Source organism: Polypterus senegalus, chromosome 13 (genome assembly GCF_016835505.1).
Source record: "Polypterus senegalus isolate Bchr_013 chromosome 13, ASM1683550v1, whole genome shotgun sequence".
Classification (NCBI taxonomy): domain Eukaryota; kingdom Metazoa; phylum Chordata; class Cladistia; order Polypteriformes; family Polypteridae; genus Polypterus; species Polypterus senegalus.
In genome coordinates, this window is record NC_053166.1 from 71,841,473 (window position 1) to 71,863,607 (window position 22,135).

The following is a 22,135-nucleotide window of genomic DNA, read 5'->3' on the forward strand; positions in this document are numbered from 1 at the left end:
GCAGATATTTCTGAAAATGTGTGTGTGTTTTTTTTTTTTTTAATAAGACTGCAACACACAAGTGAATTAAAATAACACCAAACAGACTAAATTGCTTCATATTATTTAAAAGTATTTGCAACAAAATAATACATAATAATGTATAATACGTAATTTCTGCTATGGTCTTTAGAGAGCTGAAGCAAACTAATTAAACGATAATTTCAGTTAACAATAAACATTGACTTCCAGTTAAGAGTTGGAGTGGAAAAAATCACCCCTAGCATGTCACCCGGACCAAAAATAATTTCACTAAAATTAACATATCGTTATTTTATATTGTTAGATCACAGGTTTTCCACTACTAGGCAAGTGTTTTTTATTTTCATGTGCTTTCACAGTGATGTTGAAAAGACATAGGCAATTGTAGTTCACTTTAATTGTCAATGTTTAACAAGCTGGTCATTTCATAATGTTCAGGAGCTATACTACTGCAGTAATACAAGACTGACAGATGATCTCTGGTTCTGACAAGCTCGGAGTCTGATTGCTGCCAAAAAGTACAGTTTGCTTTAGATGATTTATCCTTTTGAAATTGTGCTGAATAAGATGACCCAGATTTCTGATTACTGTAATAATTGAATTACATTTCTCGAGTCAGGCTCCATGGATGGCTTTCTGTGGAAATAAAGAGACAGAGTGAGCAGACCCCACTTTTATTAATGCAGATGACTGAAATGAGCACCATAAGAATGAAACTTTCAGTTAATGCAATATTTTTACTGATCAATAACATATTTTTCATTTCAAGACAAATCACATATATTGACATTGGGGATGTTTTTTTGTGAACAATCCCTTTACTTTTCTGTAGCATGATCACATACAATAATCGATTATTAGTATTAGTTTAAATTGTATTCATATTTATTTGGCTGGTTTTGATATAATTACCAATTCACCTTTTTCTTACCTAGTACTGATGTGGTTTTTTTTTTCTCTAGGAGTCTGATCTAGATTGGAATACAGTCAAAGAAAGCTTTAAAACTGAGATGGAGAAGCTAAATAAGTAAGATATTTCATTAAGATATATAAATACAATTTATCATTATTTATTATATGCTTAGTATGGCAGTGCACAGACATAAATTTAAAATAGATTTGTACTTTCTGCCAGTGGTCCAGCAGTTGGTCTTGTATGAGATCAATTGGGATTGTGGCCTTGTGTATGAGTGCATGTCCAATACATGTTTGGGTATTGTTTTTGTCCAGTGCTAACAGTACTAGCTTTGGTTCCCTATGCCACAGCTTTTGAAGAAAATGGATGAATGGATAATTGAATAAAGTTTTTATTCCAAAAATGTATGGTGTAGCAGGTTTTTTTCAGCTTTTTTTTTCTTTCATTTTTCTGTTTAGCATTTTTTGTACTTAATTGATGCAGTGGCATCAGGTGGAATAGTAATAACCAAAGAGATGCGAGTATAAAGCATTTATTTATACCTTCTACATGTAGGTACCGTCACCCCAATGTTGTGGAATTAGCTGGATACTCAATAGAAAACAACATCTACTGTTTGATTTACTTGTATATGCCCGGAGGTTCTTTGGAAAAGTGCTTGCATGAAAAGGTATGTATGTAAATTATTTATTGATTTTTTTTGGGAACTTTTTTCAGGGTTAGCCCGCTAACACTATTGTTGCCCCTATCTGAACACAACAGAATAAATCCATATTGTTTCTTTCTCCTCTTGGAGAAACATTTTACTGTAGTCGACAGAACAATACAATTATTTCTATCGTGCAAACATATGTAATATTTTTTTTTGTTGTTGTTATTATCCTGCTAATTTGCACAAAGTTGAACTTGAGTAAGTTATTTTCTTAATGTAACTTTGGCATACTTTTTTATGACATGGTTAATATCTTGTTTTTCCCCAAAGACAATTTATTGGCACCCCTGGTAAAGCTGAATAAAAAGGCTTTGTAAAAAAATCCCCTTTTCGTGAATTAGTTTAATCTCACACTTGAAAAAAAGAGAAATTCAACCTTTAACTGAGGAATTATTTTTTTCTCAGAGTACTTCATCAAGAAATAATTAGTTTTAACGAAACACATGTGCCACAATTACTGCCTACCTGGAAATTCTGATAAACAAAACTGAAGCATTTTTCCCATTTATATCTAACTTTTTAAAAATTTCAAAAGTTAGACTGTCTAAAATCTTTAACACTAGAATCACCAGTCTATGAAAAAACTCGTAGATCCGGCCCACCTTAAAACCGTTATCACCTCTCCGTCACCGTCTTTTCTCTTCTAAATATGCCAATTAAGACAAGCAGCAAGCAGCCGGCTATTCCATCCCCACCGTCGCAGAACGTTCACTAAGTTTTCCCACCTCATGCCTTGTTTGATTATCTGGGAGTGAGTAAACTGCTGAAGTTTTAGAGTGGAAATAATAGATTGTTATTTGGAACACACGCATTTCATGTGTGTTCCGTTTCTACGGTAATCTGTGTAAACACATTGTTAAAACAGAAACCTTTTCATATTTTAGTAATGAATGTTACAAAATGTAGGCATAAACTATAGAATGTGTGAAGCCTGATTTCCAAAGATCAAATAAACACTTTAACAATAGGTTCAAGAACAACACAACCGCTTCCGTGGTGTAGCACGCTAAGATTTGCCTCAGAGCGCAGCAGGCTTACCGTGCCTCAAAGACCCGAGTTCGGGTAGAAAGTGTTACTTTGCTTTTTTTAACCATGGCCGCTCTTCCTGCCTGCCTGCAAGCGTCTGCTTTCTGCGTGCTGGGGCATTTTTCTTTTTTTTTTTCTTAAAGTAAATCGTTAAGTTTAAAATGTCAATCGCAGTTATTTCTGTTGATTAATTCATGCTTTCATTCATTATAGCTAATACTGTTCTCAAGTGGTCGCTATTTTTGCCTTTTGTATACAATCTGTCCAGCGTCTTTATTTCCACTCACTACCCGCTTGCCTGTGTGCAGTGTGTGTCAATTGATATATGATTTAATGTATTTTCTTTTTAACCTCAAACGGACATAAAATTTATAGACTGGTATGTTCTGTCAGTTAATGAGATCGTTATATTTTCATGTGGGATGCTCCTTTTAAAATATTTTTTAACAATTGAGACTGCAATTAACATGAACAAGTGTCCTTATAACTGTTATTTTTAAGAATCATAACACACAAGACAGACAGAGCACTGTGTAATAGAGAGACAGAAAGGCAGAGAAGTCACTAGATATATAAATAAACAAGGAAGGCACATGTACTGGAAGAAAAAAAAGACCTGCTGCACTGAATAAGCTCACACGCTTTAAACCCGAACCCCGATCTGACTCCAAGTAACAGCGCAAGTATAGACGCAAACCAAGTGTAATCAAGAGTCCCCGGTTCGATCCCCACTCACTCGTATATTTACCGTTTTCAGTAGTAAGCTGCTCTTTTTGTTAATATTATACAGTACACACATACACTTGGTAGGTAAAAACAAGCCAAAAATCATTGTTGTAGAAATACAGAACAAAAGTACTATCTTGGGGTCTTCAAAACTACATCCAGAACAAAGTATTAAATAGAGTGTAATAGTAGCATGTGTAGTATTGTTAAAAATAATTATTTATTGATGAGAAATAATTTTTTTCTCAGAATGAACTTCAGTTAAAGGTGTGATTTCTCATTTTTTCTGTGTGAGATTAAGGAAAATCACTAAAGAGTGATTATTATTTTTTTTTTTTTTTTCCTTACACATGTTAAACAATTATTGGGATCCCTGGCTATGTTCTAATGTAAAGGGAAATAGCTACAAATTTAATCAATGCACATTTCAGCATGTAACAAAGTATCTTACATGTGTCTGTAAAATAACCATTACCATTCCATATAGATAAAATACTATCCTTGTATAGCCATTACTAAAACAACTCAGGATAAGCGAGAGATAGAAATATTATTAATGGATGGAGTATTCTGAAAAGAATGTATTACTTGTGGTGTCTGCCTTTGTTTATACAGTGGCATGACTGAGTGGCCAAGTCATTATTTTCCTTCTGTCTCTATTTTGCTATATTGCTAACCATACAAGTTATAATGAGCCACTAGTAATTGTAGGGCCTGATTTATCAGTATAGTTTTTCATAGGCTTTGTGCTTCATTGTCTGACTTGCATAATACTGGCCAGTAAGGGAGCAATCCCTGGGTGTTTATAGTGGCTTGTGAGGAAAATATTTGTTGAATTTATACCATCATTTTGATTGTATTTGGTTGAGTGCTATCTTAAATTAAAATTATTCTGATTACTAGAACAGTACTCCTCATTGTTTATATGCAGTGTTTTGGTTCATAAAATCATAACTCTTGTGGACAGTTTGACAAATTTCCCTCGGAATGTTGCTGATAATATTCAAGTGGTCCTGGGTTCAAAATTGCACCAACAAAAATAACATCACCTGTGTTATCATTTTGAGTTTAGAACTTTGTGTTAATTTACATTGCTGAATGTCTTGGCTTTAAAAGTGACACATGCAACTCATGTGTATGGCACATTTAATTAGATTATAGACCCTTTGGAGGCACCTTTACAATATAATAATAAAAGAACAAAAGAACCTAACTGAAACAATACACTTTCATTTAGTTATAGACATACCACAAAGTTAAGAGGAAAAATGAAATGGACCAATGAAATTTTGTAATTTGATTTGTCAATTCCTTTATGACTCCTAATAATGGTTCATGTTAGTGAATGGTAATGTATTATAAAACTGAAATTATGATAATGTAAGTTAGCAAAAGAACAGAGAAACTTAAATTCCCGCTTTTGCATATCCTAGTGAAGATAAATCTCTTTATGAAAATTCTGTCTACCATAGGCCAGATAACCATCCAGCTCTTACTTGGGCAATCTTCACCATAGAATGAACATGCTCAGTGCCAAGCAGTTTGGCTAAACATAAGGACTGTTGCTGAGAAAAAAAAAAATGGAAGTTTTTAATAGAAGTTACTATAGAAATACCAAAAATTTACAATTTATTTTTAAATGATAAACATAGTGTAATTGCAGAAAGGAAATAGGAAATAATATTACAAAAATGTTTATGGTGCTGTAGTGGGTGTGATCCTTGGAATAACTAAGACAGGTGTTTTGCATCTCAGTGTGTTTTTGACATTTTGGTTCAGTATTACTGAATACTGTTTTGCAACATGTCAAACGCTAGATACAAGTTAGAGGAAAAAGTGCTTGCTAAATAAATTGATGCTTTGTCAACTAAAATTATTATATATTCTTATTTTCAGGGAACTACTGTAACTTTCTTATGGAGAGAACGCATAAACATTCTTCTTGGCACTGCTAAAGCAGTTCAGTTTTTGCATTCCGAAGAACCTAAACTCATCCATGGAGACATCAAGAGGTAATTGAAAGAAAGTACAGTAGCAGTTTGTAAAGCTTTTATGGCTATCTTCCTCCAGAGTGCATCTGCAATGGAGAGGTCAGCACTTGAACTGACATGTAAAATTTCGGTGTTTGTAAGTTAAGAGGGACAGCGAGAGATTTTAGATTACATGCACTGAAAGAAATACAAGAATACCATTACTGAAAGCTAAAGGATGGCTCATGATATTTACTTACAAATGAAATGTTTTGGTTCATTTTGCATAAGTTGTATTTACTGTGTTACTCTACCTGTTGCTGATGCTGTATCTTTTTTTTTTTTTATATATAAATCTGCTTTGAAATTCTCGCAATTACAGTATATAATTGTCCTATGTGTTCCTTGATCTGTGATTTAATTGTTTTCTCAGTGTTGTATTTATTTGTTTGTTTTGTCAGAAAACCTTTTACTGTCCATAAAGGTTCTTATTTTTTTTCACTCCAAGGAATCTAACAATATTAGTGAAGGACATCAGAGGAAACTTCTAAAATGTACTCTTCAGTTTACTCTTCAACACGTTATTTACTGGTTTTGAATTTCTTACAATTTGAATGGTGCAGCTGGAATGCTTTTCCCTTAGACTTCTCCCTATTGCGTCTTTTCATTCTGCATACCCCTTTGCTCTGTCTGTGTGCTTTTGTCCAATACCACCCAACTGTGAACTCCATTACTGCTGGCTGGACACAACTATATATAGCCCACTGTGAGCGGTGCATCTGGGATTAGCTTGATTAGTTATATATAAGTTATATACCTAAAACTATTACTTGGGTGCCTGGTCTCCTTTATTCATGACAATAACCTCATTCTGCATTCATTGTAATCTGCCTTTGTGGAGGAACTCTATAGACCCAAGCTCCCAGAAATTAACTGTAGGACACAGATTCCATTAATAGGTCCATTAGCATTAAATCATGGTTTATTTTAATTGTTATGAAAAGTTTTGTTTGTAGTTTGAACCATATTGTGCTTTTTGTGCTCTGTGAATTAAAAAAATCCTTATTTATTTTTTTCTTTTCGGTCCACTTACAGTGCCAACATTCTACTTGATGAGCATTTCAATCCAAAGTTAGCAGATTTTGGACTGGCTCGGTTTATCCAAAGCAATAGAACACCTGGACGAACATCTACTGTAGCTCGCACACAATCAGTACGTGGAACAATGGCTTACCTTCCTCCAGAGTATATCCGTAATGGGGAGATCAGCACAGGAACAGATGTTTACAGTTTTGGAGTGGTAAGTTAAGCCAATATTTGTGATGAGCTTGTGAAATGCACTGTAATATTTAGTCTACATGGACAAGAATACAACAAAATCAATGTAAATAAAATGTGACATCTTGTTGTAGGATTTCTAAAATGCTTGGATAGGCTCCAGCAGACCCCCACAACTGACTGACTGACTGAGTGATTAGTGGTATTAATATATTTTTTCAATGTGCTTGTTGTGTTTGACTGAATCAAGAGCTCAATTCAACTAACTACCTGTTCAGGATGCCAAGTGGCTTTGTGGTGTTAATAGTAAAAGCAAGTAGCAGGCACCCTATGTATACAAATTTTAATAATTGTAATTTTATGTTAATGCAGTTTTTTGTATTTGTAGTCTACTAAATATGTTTATATTCAGTATGTAAATACCACCCAGACTGGTTGATTGCTTGAATATTCACAATGTGAGTGCACCCCAGAACTCACAATCTGTTAGTACCACCATATAAGAATTCACACATGATGATTCAAAATATTTATGTCTGAAATATTTTTTATCTATCAATCTATATCGATTATATATATATATATATATATATATATATATATATATATATATATATATATATATATATATATATATATATATATATATATATATATAATCTCTATCCTCTTTAATAAAACCCCTGTGTGCGTCCAGGTGTCCGTGTGTGTGTGTCTTCTGGTGAAGTGCGCACGCGCGGGGTCACACGGCACGTGTTCAGTCTCTTCCTGTGCATTCCCTGTGCAGACACACACACCGGCGCATGAGAGACAGACACGCACACACAGGCGCCCACGCGACAGACACGCACACAATCGGGACACGCACACACACACACACAGGTGTGCGCGTGCATTGTTGCAATACTTTTCTTGGTTGTTTATTAAATTTTCAAATGTTCATTTTTTTCCCTGTGCTTAAAACTCATAAAAAAAAAAGAAGTGTTTTTTTAGCAAGCGGGTCGTAAGGCTTATAGCGCAAACTCTTCCAGTCTTGGTTTTCTCAGTTGTTCAAGGTTTTCTTATTGTTATTCAATGTTTTTAGATTTAGTTTACTATTACGCTGTGCATTCAGTGGTATAACTAACTATATTTGTGCTTAAAAACGTAAAAAAATATATATTTACATACAGTTCATACTGTCTGGAATGGATTAATTGTATTTACATACAATCCTATGGGGGAAATTACTTCGGTTCACGACCAAATCGTGTTAGAACCAGAGTTTTGGAACGAATTATGGTCATGAGCCGAGGTTCCACTGTATTACTGTCATACAAAATTACAGGCATTTGAAATATTTGAATTTCAGTAACTGTTTCAGATGAAAGCCCAAAAATGTTTCTCTAACAGCCTCTCGTACAACATGTTCAATGAAATCAAATATTGTTCAAGGTAAAATAAAGGGTGTTTGTTTGTGTTGTACCAGCTACTGATTCTAATCTCTCCATTAGATGCACATGGCACAGCATGATCAATACATTGACATTGTTCCCAGTCTTTGAACACCACAGGAGCACAGAGCCAGTGAGGGTACTGATTTATTCCTCTCTCCTTTGTGTGCACGTTTAGTTGACATTTATGGTTATATTATGTTACAGTATATTCACTATTCGTTAACCATTCCTACTTCAACAATAGCAGTCCAGTAATGCTTGGCTCCTTTTATTTGACCTCACAAGCTTTCCAGACAGCAAGTGTTTGTCGCCTATCATCAAATAAGCATAAGATCAGAAGGTTGATAACCTTCTCCAGTAGTGCCCAACATGCATTAGTTATACCTGCTTCATTCTGTCCAATGTATAGTTTGCAATAGTATACTAGCTAATCCTGTTTTCTGTTTGCAAGTTGCAATCGTATTGGCTGTTAAATGCATGCTATAGGTTGAATTGAAAAAGGTAAAGTTGTCTGAATGTTTTGCAGAAATTGTCATTTTGTTCAGGGCTGTCAGTATGCCCTATGTTCTCTCTTGTGTCATTAATTCTTGTAAAAGTAAACCAAGAATGCATGGAGACTATGAATTTGTATAGTCATAACCATGTTTTCTAGTGAAACATTTTGGTATCTCATTGTATGTTTTGCTGAAACCCCTCATGTTCAGTATCTGTACTTCCTATTTTGAAATATCAGGAGTAGCTGAGATAAATCACGTTAGCCAGAGCAGTTTACTATCTTCACACTCTAGTGGGATGCTTCCTTTCTACCTCATAAAAGAAAAGCTCAAAGCATACTGGAAAGAGAGCTAGGATTTTATTTTTTGTATATGAAGAGTTTTAATCTCAATGCACAAAAAATGTCATATTTGAATTTTTAGAACTACTGATGTGGAATTTCAATTGAAAATCCTATGCTACAGTAAAATCATATTTTAGAAAAAAAAATTATTGTGAAGGATTTTAAGATGTACATTTTTGTTTCAAAATTTTATAAATGTCACATTCTTCTTATAAAACTATTTCTATATTTTCCACTAATCAAAGCCTTCCGGACATCAAAACAGCAGTGTAAGGCTGCCAAATGTTTTCTTTTGTTTTATTGTTATTTTTTTTCACTGTTAATTATTTCATCATCAAGAGGATACACATAGGCTTTGTGAATATTCAGCTTTTATGAAGCCATGTAGAACCTTATTAATTTATAACCAATTTGAAAAGATTACACCATGTCCTGAAATATGTAAACTGTATACTGAAAAACATACACTTGAGACACATGCTTTTGATGTTAAACTTCTATTGAACTGACTGTAAAAGAGTTTTGATTTTCTTAAAATCTGCAAGTATTAACAGTTAAGTAACGGCCAAAAATGCGAGGTAGTTTTGAACTTATTTACATTTTGCTGTAGGTTTTCCTTTTTTTTTTTTTCCCCTGGAGTAGTGTCTCAGAGGCCTGTGCATTGTTAAGGATGATTTAGCCACTCCAAAGTTCATATTTTCTGTGGAAACATTTAGTGCACTCTGTGATGTTGTGTTTTTTTTTTTTTTGAACAATTTTGGTTTATTTTTAATATATATGACAATTGTGTAACATGCAATGTGTAAAAAAGAAAAAAAAGTTTTTCACAATTTACAATTTTTTAGATTTAATTTGTAAAAGAGAATGTTTCAACATTGATTTTAATAAAATTCTTAAGTTTTGTATCATCTATTATTTAGTCACAACAAAGTATTTCTTTTTGCAATTTGGCAAAAATGAGCATGTAGTATTTTAGAATTAAACTCTTTTGTGTAACTGTATTTCCTTCTGACAAAAAATAATACTTTATTTTTAAATGTATCGTTACAAGAGTGAAATGTGGAAACTTTGTAAAGGAGAACAAAAATAGACCATTAAGCAAATTCCAATTCAAGTGCTGCTTCTTCACAGCCACAGAATTCTCTTTGTGCTCTTGATCACTGTCTGTGTGGAGTTTGCATGTTCTTCCTGTGCCTGCATGAGTGCTTCTCTGGTCCCTTATTCCAAAGATATGTGTCCAAATTGGCCTAGCATGAGTATGCACCCAGTGATGGCATTGCACCTAGTCTGGGTGCCTAATCCTTGTATTTGATGCTTCTAATACAAGGCCTGTTTCTTACAACCCTAAATTGGACAAAGTAAGTACAATTAATGTATGAATATTATTACTACTTAACTACTGTAGGTTTATTACCAGTAAACAAATGGATTCTATGTTGTCATCAGTGTTAGCATGGTGGTGTACCAAGGATTTGAGTTAACTTCCCGGTCTCTGTCTGTGTGGAGTATGCACATTCTTCTATCTGTGTGTGCTTTTTCCAGATACTTCAGTTTGCTCCCATATTTTTCTGATTTTTGTTCACTAGGCTTACTTTGTCCAATAGCCACAGTTATCTTTGTTAATCATCTTTCTCTACCCTTGTAGGTTGTACTGGAGGTCCTGACAGGTCGGAAGGCATTAGAAGCAAATGGGAAGTCTAATCACAAATATCTGGTAAGAGATATCTGTGTGGATAGAACCGTAGAATCAAGTGCAGTTAACCATCAGAGTTGTGTCAGTAGTTGGGATATGCTGCCCTCTAGAGTTAGTTGTTTGAATAAATGTTTGCTTAAATGCCTGTTCTGTCTGAGTCTGTTTACTGCACTGGCTTGGATCAAATTTGCACCACTGGGATTAACAAATTTATTTTGTTTATTTAGATGCCCCGGTTCATTAAAAGCTTTCTTGATTAAAGTGTGATCTTTTCAGAGTACATCATTGGTATGCGTGTGATAGTTTAGTTTGCTATGATGTAGATTTTAAAATATTTTTCTTCCCATTTATGTATTTTTATGTATTTTATATTAATGGATATTTGAATTTGACATTTGTGTCTAAAAATGCTGTATTAGGTTTGGTCTCCAAATCCAAAGAAGGAATTATCATGTGAAATGCACCTTATTAACTTGAAATGAGATCCGCAACAATTTGCATCCTGATTGGTTTACTTTTCTAAACAGAAAGACTTGGTTAAAGAGGAAGAGGAGTCAGCTGAAATTCCTGAGATGAGCTTGAAATCACGGCCTGCTTTTGAACGCTCAAGGAAGGTTGCAGAGAATATCTGTAAAAAATATTTAGACAAGATGGCAGGGGCCTGTGATTCTGTTATTCCTTTGGAATTGTGCAGTCTAGCATGTCAGTGTTTAAAACTTCGCAAAAGCAGGCCTCCAATATCTGAGGTAAGTGATTTCCTATTTAAATATCCACACTTGTCAAACTTATTGGCACTCTACTAATTTTAACTATATGTTTTAAAATTAAATGGAAACAGAAAAAACATTGTTGAGTCACCATTGTTACTTTTACTTACAACTTAAAAACAAGCTTAGGACTTTTGCTTACACAGTTAAAAATAGGCTTGGGCGCAGTCATTGGCAACCTTCACAAGAATTCAATTGATTGTAGACGGAGGTAGTGCATTCTGATTTCCCTGTGTATAAATCAGTAACCCTAACAAAGCTTAGAAGTTTTAATTTTTCCTAAGAATGTGTTCATGATGCCATTATATGGTCTTTTATTAATTTTAAATCTGTTTGAACAAGTAATGGTGAATGTTTGACATTTTCTACATTATCATGTTTAACTAAGATGTAGACTTGTGATCAAACTATTTATGTGGAACGCTATACATTTCATATCTTAGTTTTGTTACATTTTAGAACCAAAACCTATATCGGACCATAATGAATAAAGGTCAGAAACCAGCAGTGAATGGATACTGGTTATTGCTGTAATAGAATGCATAATTCATGAAATTAACAAATTTGAATGATTGTTTCTAATGAAGTGGAATATTATTGTACATTTCAGAATATAAAGTTGACATGTTGTTGAAACCAACGAATTTGTAATTTTTAGATTTTTGTTTTTCAGTAATTTCTAGATTTGTTTTTTGGTTTAATTTCTAAACAGTACTTGAATAAATCTGACAGTAATGCTATTGGTAATACTGTTTTATGAAATAAATGCTACTGTATTTCTCATAGATGTGAATTTTCAAAAGTAATCTTTCATAGTGTTCCATTTCGCTGTTTTTGACACATAAAATGTATTAATTTGTAGACCACCAACGTCAAAGAGTTAAAGTTAAAAGTAGACACTGAGTGTCAACAAACGCCGACATTAAGTAGTTAAGGACTAAATGTTGTAAAAAATCACCCGGGATGCGTTATTTTGTTTAATCCACTAGATTACCACAAAACCGCCAAGATAAACTGAGTCACACAAACTTGCAGCACAGCCTAGAATACTGACAGTTACACTTTTTTTTATATATATAATACATTTGCACAAGTGCACAAAACGGATTTTATTTAAGGATATATATATATATATATATATATATATATATATATATATATATATATATATATATATATATATATATATATAAGAAACTTTCCAGCATATGCGAACATCTCTGGAAGAAATAATGTGTTAATCACAGGAATTCCGAGTTTACTGAACACATTTTTGTTACCTTACAGTCAGAACAGATTTAGCATATGAAATAAAAATTAAATATAGTCAGTGGAGGCTTTTTGCACATTCATAAAAGGTCATAATTATTTTATTTATTTTACTGGAGAAGTCATTTTTCTGGTCGTCTTATTTTTTTTAGCTTTCTACTGTTTAACAATGCATTTTCCAGTTATTAACAGAAGACTTTGTATTCTTGCAGGTGTATAAAACATTAAAAGAAATAAGCTCACAATTTGAGAGACCAATGTCTGCAGTGAATAGCTTGATGCAGGCTCAATCTTCTGAATCTTCAATTCCCCCTTCATCGTTTTCCTTAAAATCCAATACAGAGCAGTTCTCCCGTCGTTCAGTGGAGCCTCAGGAAAATACCTTCTTTGCTCCCAGCATGGCCTCTGATGTATTGACGCTAACATCACAGAATTCAACATTTTCTGAACAGCAACATGATCGTGGTAATCGATTACAGGATGTAGGTTCAAGCCAAACCCCATGTGAGTCTGATGAATCTCAGGGTTACTCTCAATACTGCAGTCCACAGAGTTTGCAGCAATCATCCTGCTGGAGTTCTGTTCATAAGACCAATGGATCTGAGAAAGCTAACCTTAGCTCACTAGAGGAACGACCTGTCTTGCAACTGCAACAAGTTTCATCTTTCCAGACATTCAATTGCCCTGCTGCTCCTGTCCATCAAATACCAAACCATCAAGTTGTGGGAAATTCCATGCAAAACTATGCACTTCCCGGGTCATCAATTAACACATGGCAAGAACGAGGTTCCGTACAGGTTGAACCAGGCAGCAAGGAAGGTAAGGGAGGAAATGCCTTTGTGTTTGGTTGATGCCGTGTATTTATTTCATTACATATTTTAAACATGAAGTCCCTGCATACACCATAATCTGGCTCTTCCACTGTGTTAACTTACTTTAATAATTTACACTTAAAGTAAGACACTTCAATTGGTTCAGTCTGGATTGTGTGTGCAGCTGATTATTATGTTTGAATATACATCTCCGCGAACATATTTTCAAACAGAAACTATTAATTTGTTTATGCTTTTTAATTATTTTGAAGTAACAATAGTATTATTCATAATCATGGTAAACTGTAAAATCCATATGAACCAATTTGCATTTTAGTGTTAATCTAGAGACCTAGAGAGTGTTGACCTTGTTGAGAGGTTTACTTACCTTGGCAGTGACATTCATGTCTCTGGTGACTCTACCTATGAAGTCAGTAGACGGATTGGGAGAGCATGGGGGGTCATGAGGTTGCTGGAAAGGGGCGTGAGACGCTCAAGATATCTATGCAAAACATTGAAGGTTCAAGTCTTTAGAGTCCTGGTGTTTGCTCTCTTGCTATATTGTTGCGAGACAAGCACGCTATCCAGTGACCTGAGACGAAGACTAGACTCCTTTGGTACTGTGTCTTTCCAGAAAATCCTTGGGTAGGTTTGACTTTGTGTCGAATGAGCGGTTGCTCATGGAGTCCCGAATGAGGCACATTACCTGCATTGTGAGGGAGCGTCAGTTACGGCACTACGGCCATGTGGCGTGTTTCCCCTAAGGTGATCCGGCTCATAAGATCATCCTCTCTGTTGGTGACCCAAGTGGCTGGACCAGACCAAGTGGTCGCCCACATAACACCTGGCTGCGGCAGATAGAGGGTCATTTCTGGAGGGTAGGACTATGTCTGCCTGGGTGGTTGCCAACCGGGATCCTGAGCTGTTTCGACGTGTAGTGGGTGTGGCAACACATTATACCAGTGCATGCTCCCCAACTTGACTTGACTAGAGACCAACTTCCATGTTTTGGTGTAATATAACCCTGTAATATCGAAGCCTCAGCAGGAGGGCTTCTGTGTGAGACCATAGTATCCCATGTCCTCAGATTTTTTTTGATCTGTTTTAGAATGATGCTACATTGTTGAATATGGTAAAAACCTAAGTTGTGATACAAAATTTTAAACATTTATAAGCTGATGCAGAATGACAATGTAAGAGTAACCATCAGGAAATTATTCAGGTCCTTCTTTCTCTTGTATTGCACTGCTAGCTGGATCATTTTCACCTTATGGAATCATTATCAATCCAGCCAAGGAGAAGATATGTGAACGGCTGGCACTGTATAACCAAGGCAAGATTGACAGCTATGAGCTTCTTTCCTCTGGGCCTGAAATAAGTATGTATATTTCCTCCGGATTTGTTATTTTGTGAAAACTCTGATTTTTGGAAGAAACGCACACAGTGCTTAGCCTGACTAAAACATATTTCGCTGTGGGGTCATCTTGAAATTAGGTCCATTATCCTAATAAATGTGCCTTGCCTGTTTCTGGATGTCACCAGAGTTAATGAGTCATGTATTTAATAGTCTGGTAATGTAAAAAATAGTTACTTTGCTTGGTTTGACAGTTGTGACTGAGGCATATCTGTACATCTGTCTATAATTTATGTGCACACATGAATGCAGAATCTTGTTTTATCTGCATAACCATAGTGATAACTAATGAACTGTCTGCACAAATTCTGAGATATGATGGTGTACAAAATATTTTTGTAAATGTTTTGTCTAAACAGAATATTGGTAATTGTTACTATAGCATGCCTGTATGTTAGGTCAAAGGCCACTAACCCAGTGAATGTGGTTGTAGGGACTGTATGCAGGTTCTCCAGGAACATGCAGACTGTATGGAGGACAAAGTTTAATTTTAAGGTTTTAATAATGTGGAGAGCTTCAGCAAAATGTCTAAAGGCTATGTAATATTCATTATCTTTTCCAGGGATTTTAGTTGTATGCTTCTTTTACCTACTTGTAGGTATTCAGAGGCTGTTGGCAGTGTGCTCCCATAAAGCCTATCGTCTAATGTGACGTATCCAACAACTGGCACCAACTAGTCTGCAACTGGCTAGAATAAAATCAAACCTGTTTGTCTGATTTTTTTTTTTTTTCTCTTTGATCGTGGGGGTTTTGATTTGAGAGAGCTGAGAGCCAATGACCATTCAGCCGAAAGTATATAGAATGCAGCAACAGGGAATAAGGAACACATGCGTGTTGATCCTCACAAATAGAAGAGAACCTCCTCTGTCTGATGTCTCATGTTCAAATAAATAGCAGTGTTAATAAAGTGAAATACTGTATACTTTAATAGCTTTTATTTCCATATTTCAAATGTAGTCAAAACATTACATGTTTAATTCCAAATCAAAGCGTTAAACAAATTTTATGAAGTCTGCATTATTTTTTTTTACAGGAAGCAAAGAAAAAGAATATTAATCTGTTCAAAAACATAGCAGTGTTGACATTTTTTTTTCTTCAAACTAAACCTGAACTAATATTTAGTTGCATCTCGTTTTCCTCATCGGCATACAGCAACGTAATCTCTTCATGTATTTTGATGTAGTTAAACTGATTCATGATCCTTGGTATACAGTAAAAGGCCCAACACCGTGCACTGTGGCTTGAATTCAGTACCCTGTGGTCATCTGACGTACTGTCAATGATCACTAGTTTCGAAAAGAACAATTTTACTCTCATCAGTCTACAGTAAGTTATGTCATTTCTCTTTGGGCCAATCAGTGTGTTCCTTGACAAATTTTAACCGATTTTGCGCATGCCTTTTTTATTTTTTTCTCTCAACCAAACCCCCCAAAAATGGTGCTCTATAGGCACTTCTTGCTGATAGCTTAGCTTTGATTAAACTACTTCTGACTGTAACAGTACAGTATTTACAGATAATTTCAGATCTTTCTGGATGTGATGATTGGCTAAAGCTTTGCCATTCTGGCTGTTCTTTGATCTGTTTTAACAGTAGTTGCTCATTTTCTTCCATGAGTTTCAGGTTTTTGTTACCATTTTAAAGCATTTGAGATAATTTCAGCTGAATCTCCTTTAATTTGCTGCATTTTTTTTAATATATCTTCCCCTCTCCAGTCAGCTTTTTACTCAACTTATGTTGTTCCTCTGGACAGTGTTTGGAGCGGCCCATTTTAGCTTAGCAATTCAGAAGGAAATATATTTTCTAGACATTAAGCCCGTTACAATAACAGGCGCTAGAACAGTAGTGCATAAAAATGATTGGGAACAGTCTATATTAAATGGCAAGGGACCTTGACGTCATTCTGTTTCTTGTCAAAAAAATTTTTGCAAGAAGCCTAAAGTAAAATAATAATAAAAATAAAATTGAAACGTATATGACAATACAGTAAGTATAATTAATATTGCCTTAGTGTAAAACTTTGTAACAATCTGCAATACACAATATCTGAAGAAGATATTTAGGAAAAATTTTCTATTGATTTTACGTCATGAAATTTTTCTATAAAATTTCATTATAGACAACATTTCTTGTAAATATAAACAGTTTGCCTTGTTCAAGACCATCTACAACCTTGACAACAACATCTGAAAAACTTGTAACTCTTGATAATGCAACATATAACTGACCATGGCTGAATACTGGTTCTAGTGTTGTCTCCCCAGCAAGTATTTGAATCCGTGCTGGCGTGCAGCTGATTACTGTATGTCTTGTCTCCCCAGCAACGGATTTTATGTGCGCAGCCGTGACTACCCAATCAGCACTCTCCCCAGCAATGATGTCCTTTATTTGCTTATCATGCGCGGCTATGGCTAGGCCATTCACTGTGTGCCCAGCTTCCAGTGTGTGTACATCCACGGTGCTGTGCACATGTGCGGGGCACAGAGCGATGCGTGGCGCAGCCCCGCGCATGCACACTTCACCAGAAGACACACACACATGGACACCCCTGAGCCCTGGACACACACAGGGGTTTTATTAAAGAGGATAACAATGTGTGAAACATTTGCTTCCCTTCTTCCTTAATAAAGGACAATAACATCTGTTTTTTCACAGAATGAATGAATTCTCTAATTAAACTCCACACTGCAATTATTTTGAACATGCCCCTTTCAATCCATCCATCCATTATCCAACCCGCTATATCCTAACTACAGGGTCACGGGGGTCTGCTGGAGCCAATCCAGCCAACGCAGGAACAAATCCCTGCGCAGGGCGCACACACACACCAAGCACACACCTAGCACACACTAGGGACAATTTAGGATCGCCAATACACCTAACCTGCATATCCTTGGACTGTGGGAGGAAACCGGAGCACCTGGAGGAAACCCAAGCAGACACAGGGAGAACATGCAAACTCCACGCAGGGAGGACTCGGGGAAGCGAACCCAGGTCTCCTTACTGCGAGGCAGCAGTGCTACCACTTCAATGAATGTGTCAGTTACTTAAAACAAGCAACATACATATCATGATAGTTAGGTCTATTTTTCTATTACCCTACTATTTCAACAAGTAAGTAATTTTGCCTTGTAGAAATATCATAACTACTAATAACAGTGGCTCATCGGGTTACTGATGATGTACTGCTATTTTGTTCTTAACACAACTGCGTGTACTAAAATAAAATGAATAAACAAAAACATGGTCAAGACTATGGCTGAATGCACCAGGGTTTTAAACCTTTGCACAGAGCTGGCAGCTTCATGCAGCACAATGGCTGTGGACTTCACAATAAAAAAAGAGAAGCTTGTCTGTCTGATGTCTTGTATTTTGCATACCATAACAGAATGAATTTGCAGGAGCTATTAACCCTTTATAAACTACCAGCTCTGTCAAGCAGCATGGTATTGGCTGTGAGAAAAAGGGCTTTGCTAGAAGATTGGTTCTTGGTCGGTAAATGTAACATGGGTTGGAGTTTTCACTGTAAAGAGTAAATCTAAAATACCACTTGACAAAAAGTCACATAATGTGACCTCAGTTTAAGGAACTGGAAAGAATCTGCCACCATACAGTGTGGTTGGAAAGAACTACAGCGCGTGGTCATCCACACCTCCTCAGATGTGGTGAATGTATTTTTGTCCTACAGGGTACTTTCCTACAAGAGTGACATTTTGAATCATGGTAAGCAAATAATTAGTCAGAGCTTTAATGTGATAGGTGTGAAGTCCTTAAAAGGAGCGTGTGTTTCACTATTCTGGACCTGCCCAAAACTGCTTGCTTTTGAAACCAGGCACTTCAATTTATACATTTTGTGGCATTGATCCAGCTTGTTAACATCATGGTGAAGATCCATTTCTCCCACTCTTAAGTGCTTGGATGTCCATTTTATATCCAATGGTGGTAGTCGCTGTATCCTCTTATGCAAGAAGGTTTTGCCAGAAATTGGAAAAGTTTGTGCATAGTAACATGATTGGCATCTACTGTATATCTAGTGATAATAGCAAGGCGCCACTGATAATATGGTTTGTACGGAAGTGTATTAGGGCCATGTTGAAAAATAAAATACGGACACAGTGAAGAAAAAAAAAATCTAAATATCGAGATTAAAGTCGACATTTCCACTTTTATTCTAGTAGTTTATTTTGTCAGTAGAATGTCGCAAACTAAACTTCATCTTAAAATGAATGCTTAATTTACTAGACTTTCTCAAACCCCGTCATAAATTAATGTAGTACATTAAATGCTTTATATTAAGTGTTCCCTGACCCTGTTGTTAATCTCTAATCTCTTTTTGGTGCCCTTAATGGTTTTTAGGTTTCTCCTCGCATCTCTGCACTAGTTTATGGTGCAAGGGGACAACCTTTTCTTCAAATTTCTCTAATATTTAACTGTAGGCAGCACTTTGCTATTCATCAAGGTCCAAGTCACACTAAGCACACTTCTTCCATTTTGTGTATATAGCAAAAACCTCGACCAAAATGAGTATATCAGACAGGCAGAGAAAAGATGTTTCAGATACAGACTTGTCGTGTGCCTGATGACCGCCCTTCAGAGACCAAGTGGTTACCAACTGGACAAAGTTTCCAAATACAGACTAGGAATCAAGCATACCGAGAAATGCGACATTTGGTGCTAGGAACTCGTGGTGGTGTTGGGTGTGGCAGTGGAAGCAAAACCGGAGCAAAGGTTAAAATGACTCCATCTCATTGCTGGATGCAAATGGAAAAAACAGCATTAGTATATTATTGCAAAGAATCCATTATACATTTTGAGATAAAAGGTAACATTTCACTAGATAGCTTGACTGTTGAAAACAGAGAGGGGACTCAGTCAGATTCTACAGTGTATATAACATGCATTGGAAAAATTAAATGTCAAAGAAAAATCTTGCAGCCGCATGCAAAAAAGTACACAAAGTACTGTTGCCAAAGTGCTGCTTATGATCAAATATGGCAGTCCCATCATCTGTCAAGGGCATAAACTGAGTTTCCTGTCCAAAACAGCCAGATTATTTTTTTTCCAAACTTGGCTCTCCTACAAAGCTGTGAATTCCAACACCCAGAGAATGAGTACTCGGCTCTTACGAACTTATAAGACACAAGCTTTCTCTGTCCAAAGCCCCGCAAGGCAATCTTCGTCACATGCTTGTTGACCTTCATGGCTGGTACTCCATGCAACTCTTGTTGGTGTTTCCTCAAGGTTAAATTAAAGAATGTGTTTAAAACTTAACAGAAGCCGTCTGTTTTTTCTGTTTCCCATTTACCCGCTATGTTTTGATTTATTTAGTCCATTTGAATGTCATTCTCTTTGGCTACTGTGTTAATGTTCACACTGATGTTTCCTTTCTAGTAAACCAAGACCATGCAAGTCGGACACCAGAGGAGAGCGATGACTTCTGACTGAACTTGAAGTGGTGCATTTCTTAATGTACTTGACAACTAATCTACAAAATGGTACAGTTCTCAAAATTGACAAAATATGCACTTTCCCCACATGGACATCATGGGCTAAGCTGAAAAAACATTTTCCAGACAAGTAAGGATGAGAAGACTGGATACCATCCTTTGAAGTATGTTGGGACTGAATTTGTCTGACATGCAAAATTGCCTAATACCGTGTCGGATCCAAAGCATTGATTTAGACACGTCAAAACGGACAAAACAAACCACGTACAACTGATGCTGCCACTGGTGCCTTAGTTATGTTAACTGCTAAACACTTGGGTCCATAATGCTTGAATAATGCAAGTCTCATATTGGGATCTGAGCATTTCAGATGTTTCTGTGATCATTTGTGGCTGTCTTGGGGAAGGGGGTCGTTCAGATGGTCCGCTCATTAAACAAATGCAAATTATTTCTCTTTTTCCAGTTGAAAAACATATTGGGTGCACTGAGCTTAAAGAAGGAGTTTATTTCTTTCTTCTTAACCATCATTTAAACTGTCCTCGGTGAGTCGAGAAACAGTGATGTCAAGAAGAGTTCTGCATGCATCCCAGTGCCTGATGTTGGACCTATGGGATGAATGTTTGTAACACAACGCACTAAACTGTGTAGTTGACTGCATGTTGTTCTCCGTACACTTTCTTATCAACTCTGTTGAGCACATTTGTCCAAATTATTTTACCGTTTTTGGACTTTATTTCAGCAAGACATAGTTATAGCAAATGTAACTTTTGTCTGTCTTCATCCACAATCAGCAAAAGAGTTTGCAACATCACAAGCACAGGAGATAATTCAAAATGTACTGGAGTGCAGTTCATGACTTGGACTTGGCCCTGTGTTGTATGAGCCACCTTTCTCCAACGTTTGTCAAGATCTGCAGACCGAGGTAGACTCCATACTTCTACATATCTGATGTACTGTGCTGTGCTTACTTATGGCTGCCTTCTCCCTGTCATTGCACATATAAGGCATATAACAAGCACATCATTTACAGTAAAAAATATTGCAAGAAAGGTGGAATATTATACAATAGTGGGTACCCATAAACCAAACTAGGACTAAAGAGCAAAAAAAAAAGTAATTTTAACGAAAGCTTTGAAGTTCAGTTTCAGGGGCAACAGAATCACCAGGCCGACTGCTACTTTGTATTTTCCGTTTTAAGGGCAGACTTTCTCATGGCAGCACAAAGCTTTCATACATTCACTACAGATGTCACTTTTTAAGCAAATGTTTTAAGTTAAATTCTGCATTTTTTATGGAAAAATTATGGGACTAACAATAAAATATATTGAAATATGCAAGGTGTTTTGTATCACTTTTGTTCCCCCAACCCCTATTTTCTGACATTTTAAAAACCCGCCACTCTGTTGGGTTCCCTGTAAGCTTGTAGTGAAAATCTCTTTTAGTTGTGTGTGTCCTGTCAGCTGACACATAAGCCCACATTGTCATTTCTTATGGTCCGCATTGTGATTTTTGTCACCGTTTGTGTTTTTTCTCAGTGGTCCCGCATTGTTCTCTGCAGTTGATTTGAGTGTAAAGAAGGATGTGTCTTTTATCTTTTGGTGATGGCATACTAAAGCATTTTCTTCAGTGACTGCTGCATTTTAAAATGGCTTGGAGAGCTGCCTCAGAATCGGGTCCAGATTGCAGTGCTTCAGTGTGGAGTGAGAGCAGGGCCATTTGGCACATCACCAACATACACAACACGCATTCTCCAGACTGCAGATGCTCATAAAAGTGGCTATCAGGGAGAAAACAAAACTACAACACCATTCA

The 22,135-nt window shown here is 36.1% G+C and overlaps 1 protein-coding gene across 3 annotated transcripts in view; it reads left to right on the forward strand.

Annotated features, from left to right (window-relative positions):
- The window catches only part of irak1 (interleukin-1 receptor-associated kinase 1), a 92,032-nt gene extending 70,375 nt beyond the window's left edge, over positions 1-21,657 (forward strand). For all 3 annotated transcript variants that reach the window (XM_039776095.1, XM_039776096.1, XM_039776094.1), the window contains exons 6-14: positions 984-1,048; positions 1,493-1,607; positions 5,298-5,413; positions 6,467-6,671; positions 10,569-10,637; positions 11,144-11,362; positions 12,865-13,471; positions 14,717-14,842; positions 20,268-21,657. In XM_039776095.1, the coding sequence (XP_039632029.1) occupies positions 984-1,048; positions 1,493-1,607; positions 5,298-5,413; positions 6,467-6,671; positions 10,569-10,637; positions 11,144-11,362; positions 12,865-13,471; positions 14,717-14,842; positions 20,268-20,317 (1,572 nt within the window). In that variant the 3' untranslated portion in view covers positions 20,318-21,657. The remainder of the gene's footprint in view (positions 1-983; positions 1,049-1,492; positions 1,608-5,297; positions 5,414-6,466; positions 6,672-10,568; positions 10,638-11,143; positions 11,363-12,864; positions 13,472-14,716; positions 14,843-20,267) is intronic.
- Positions 21,658-22,135: the final 478 nt, after the last annotated feature.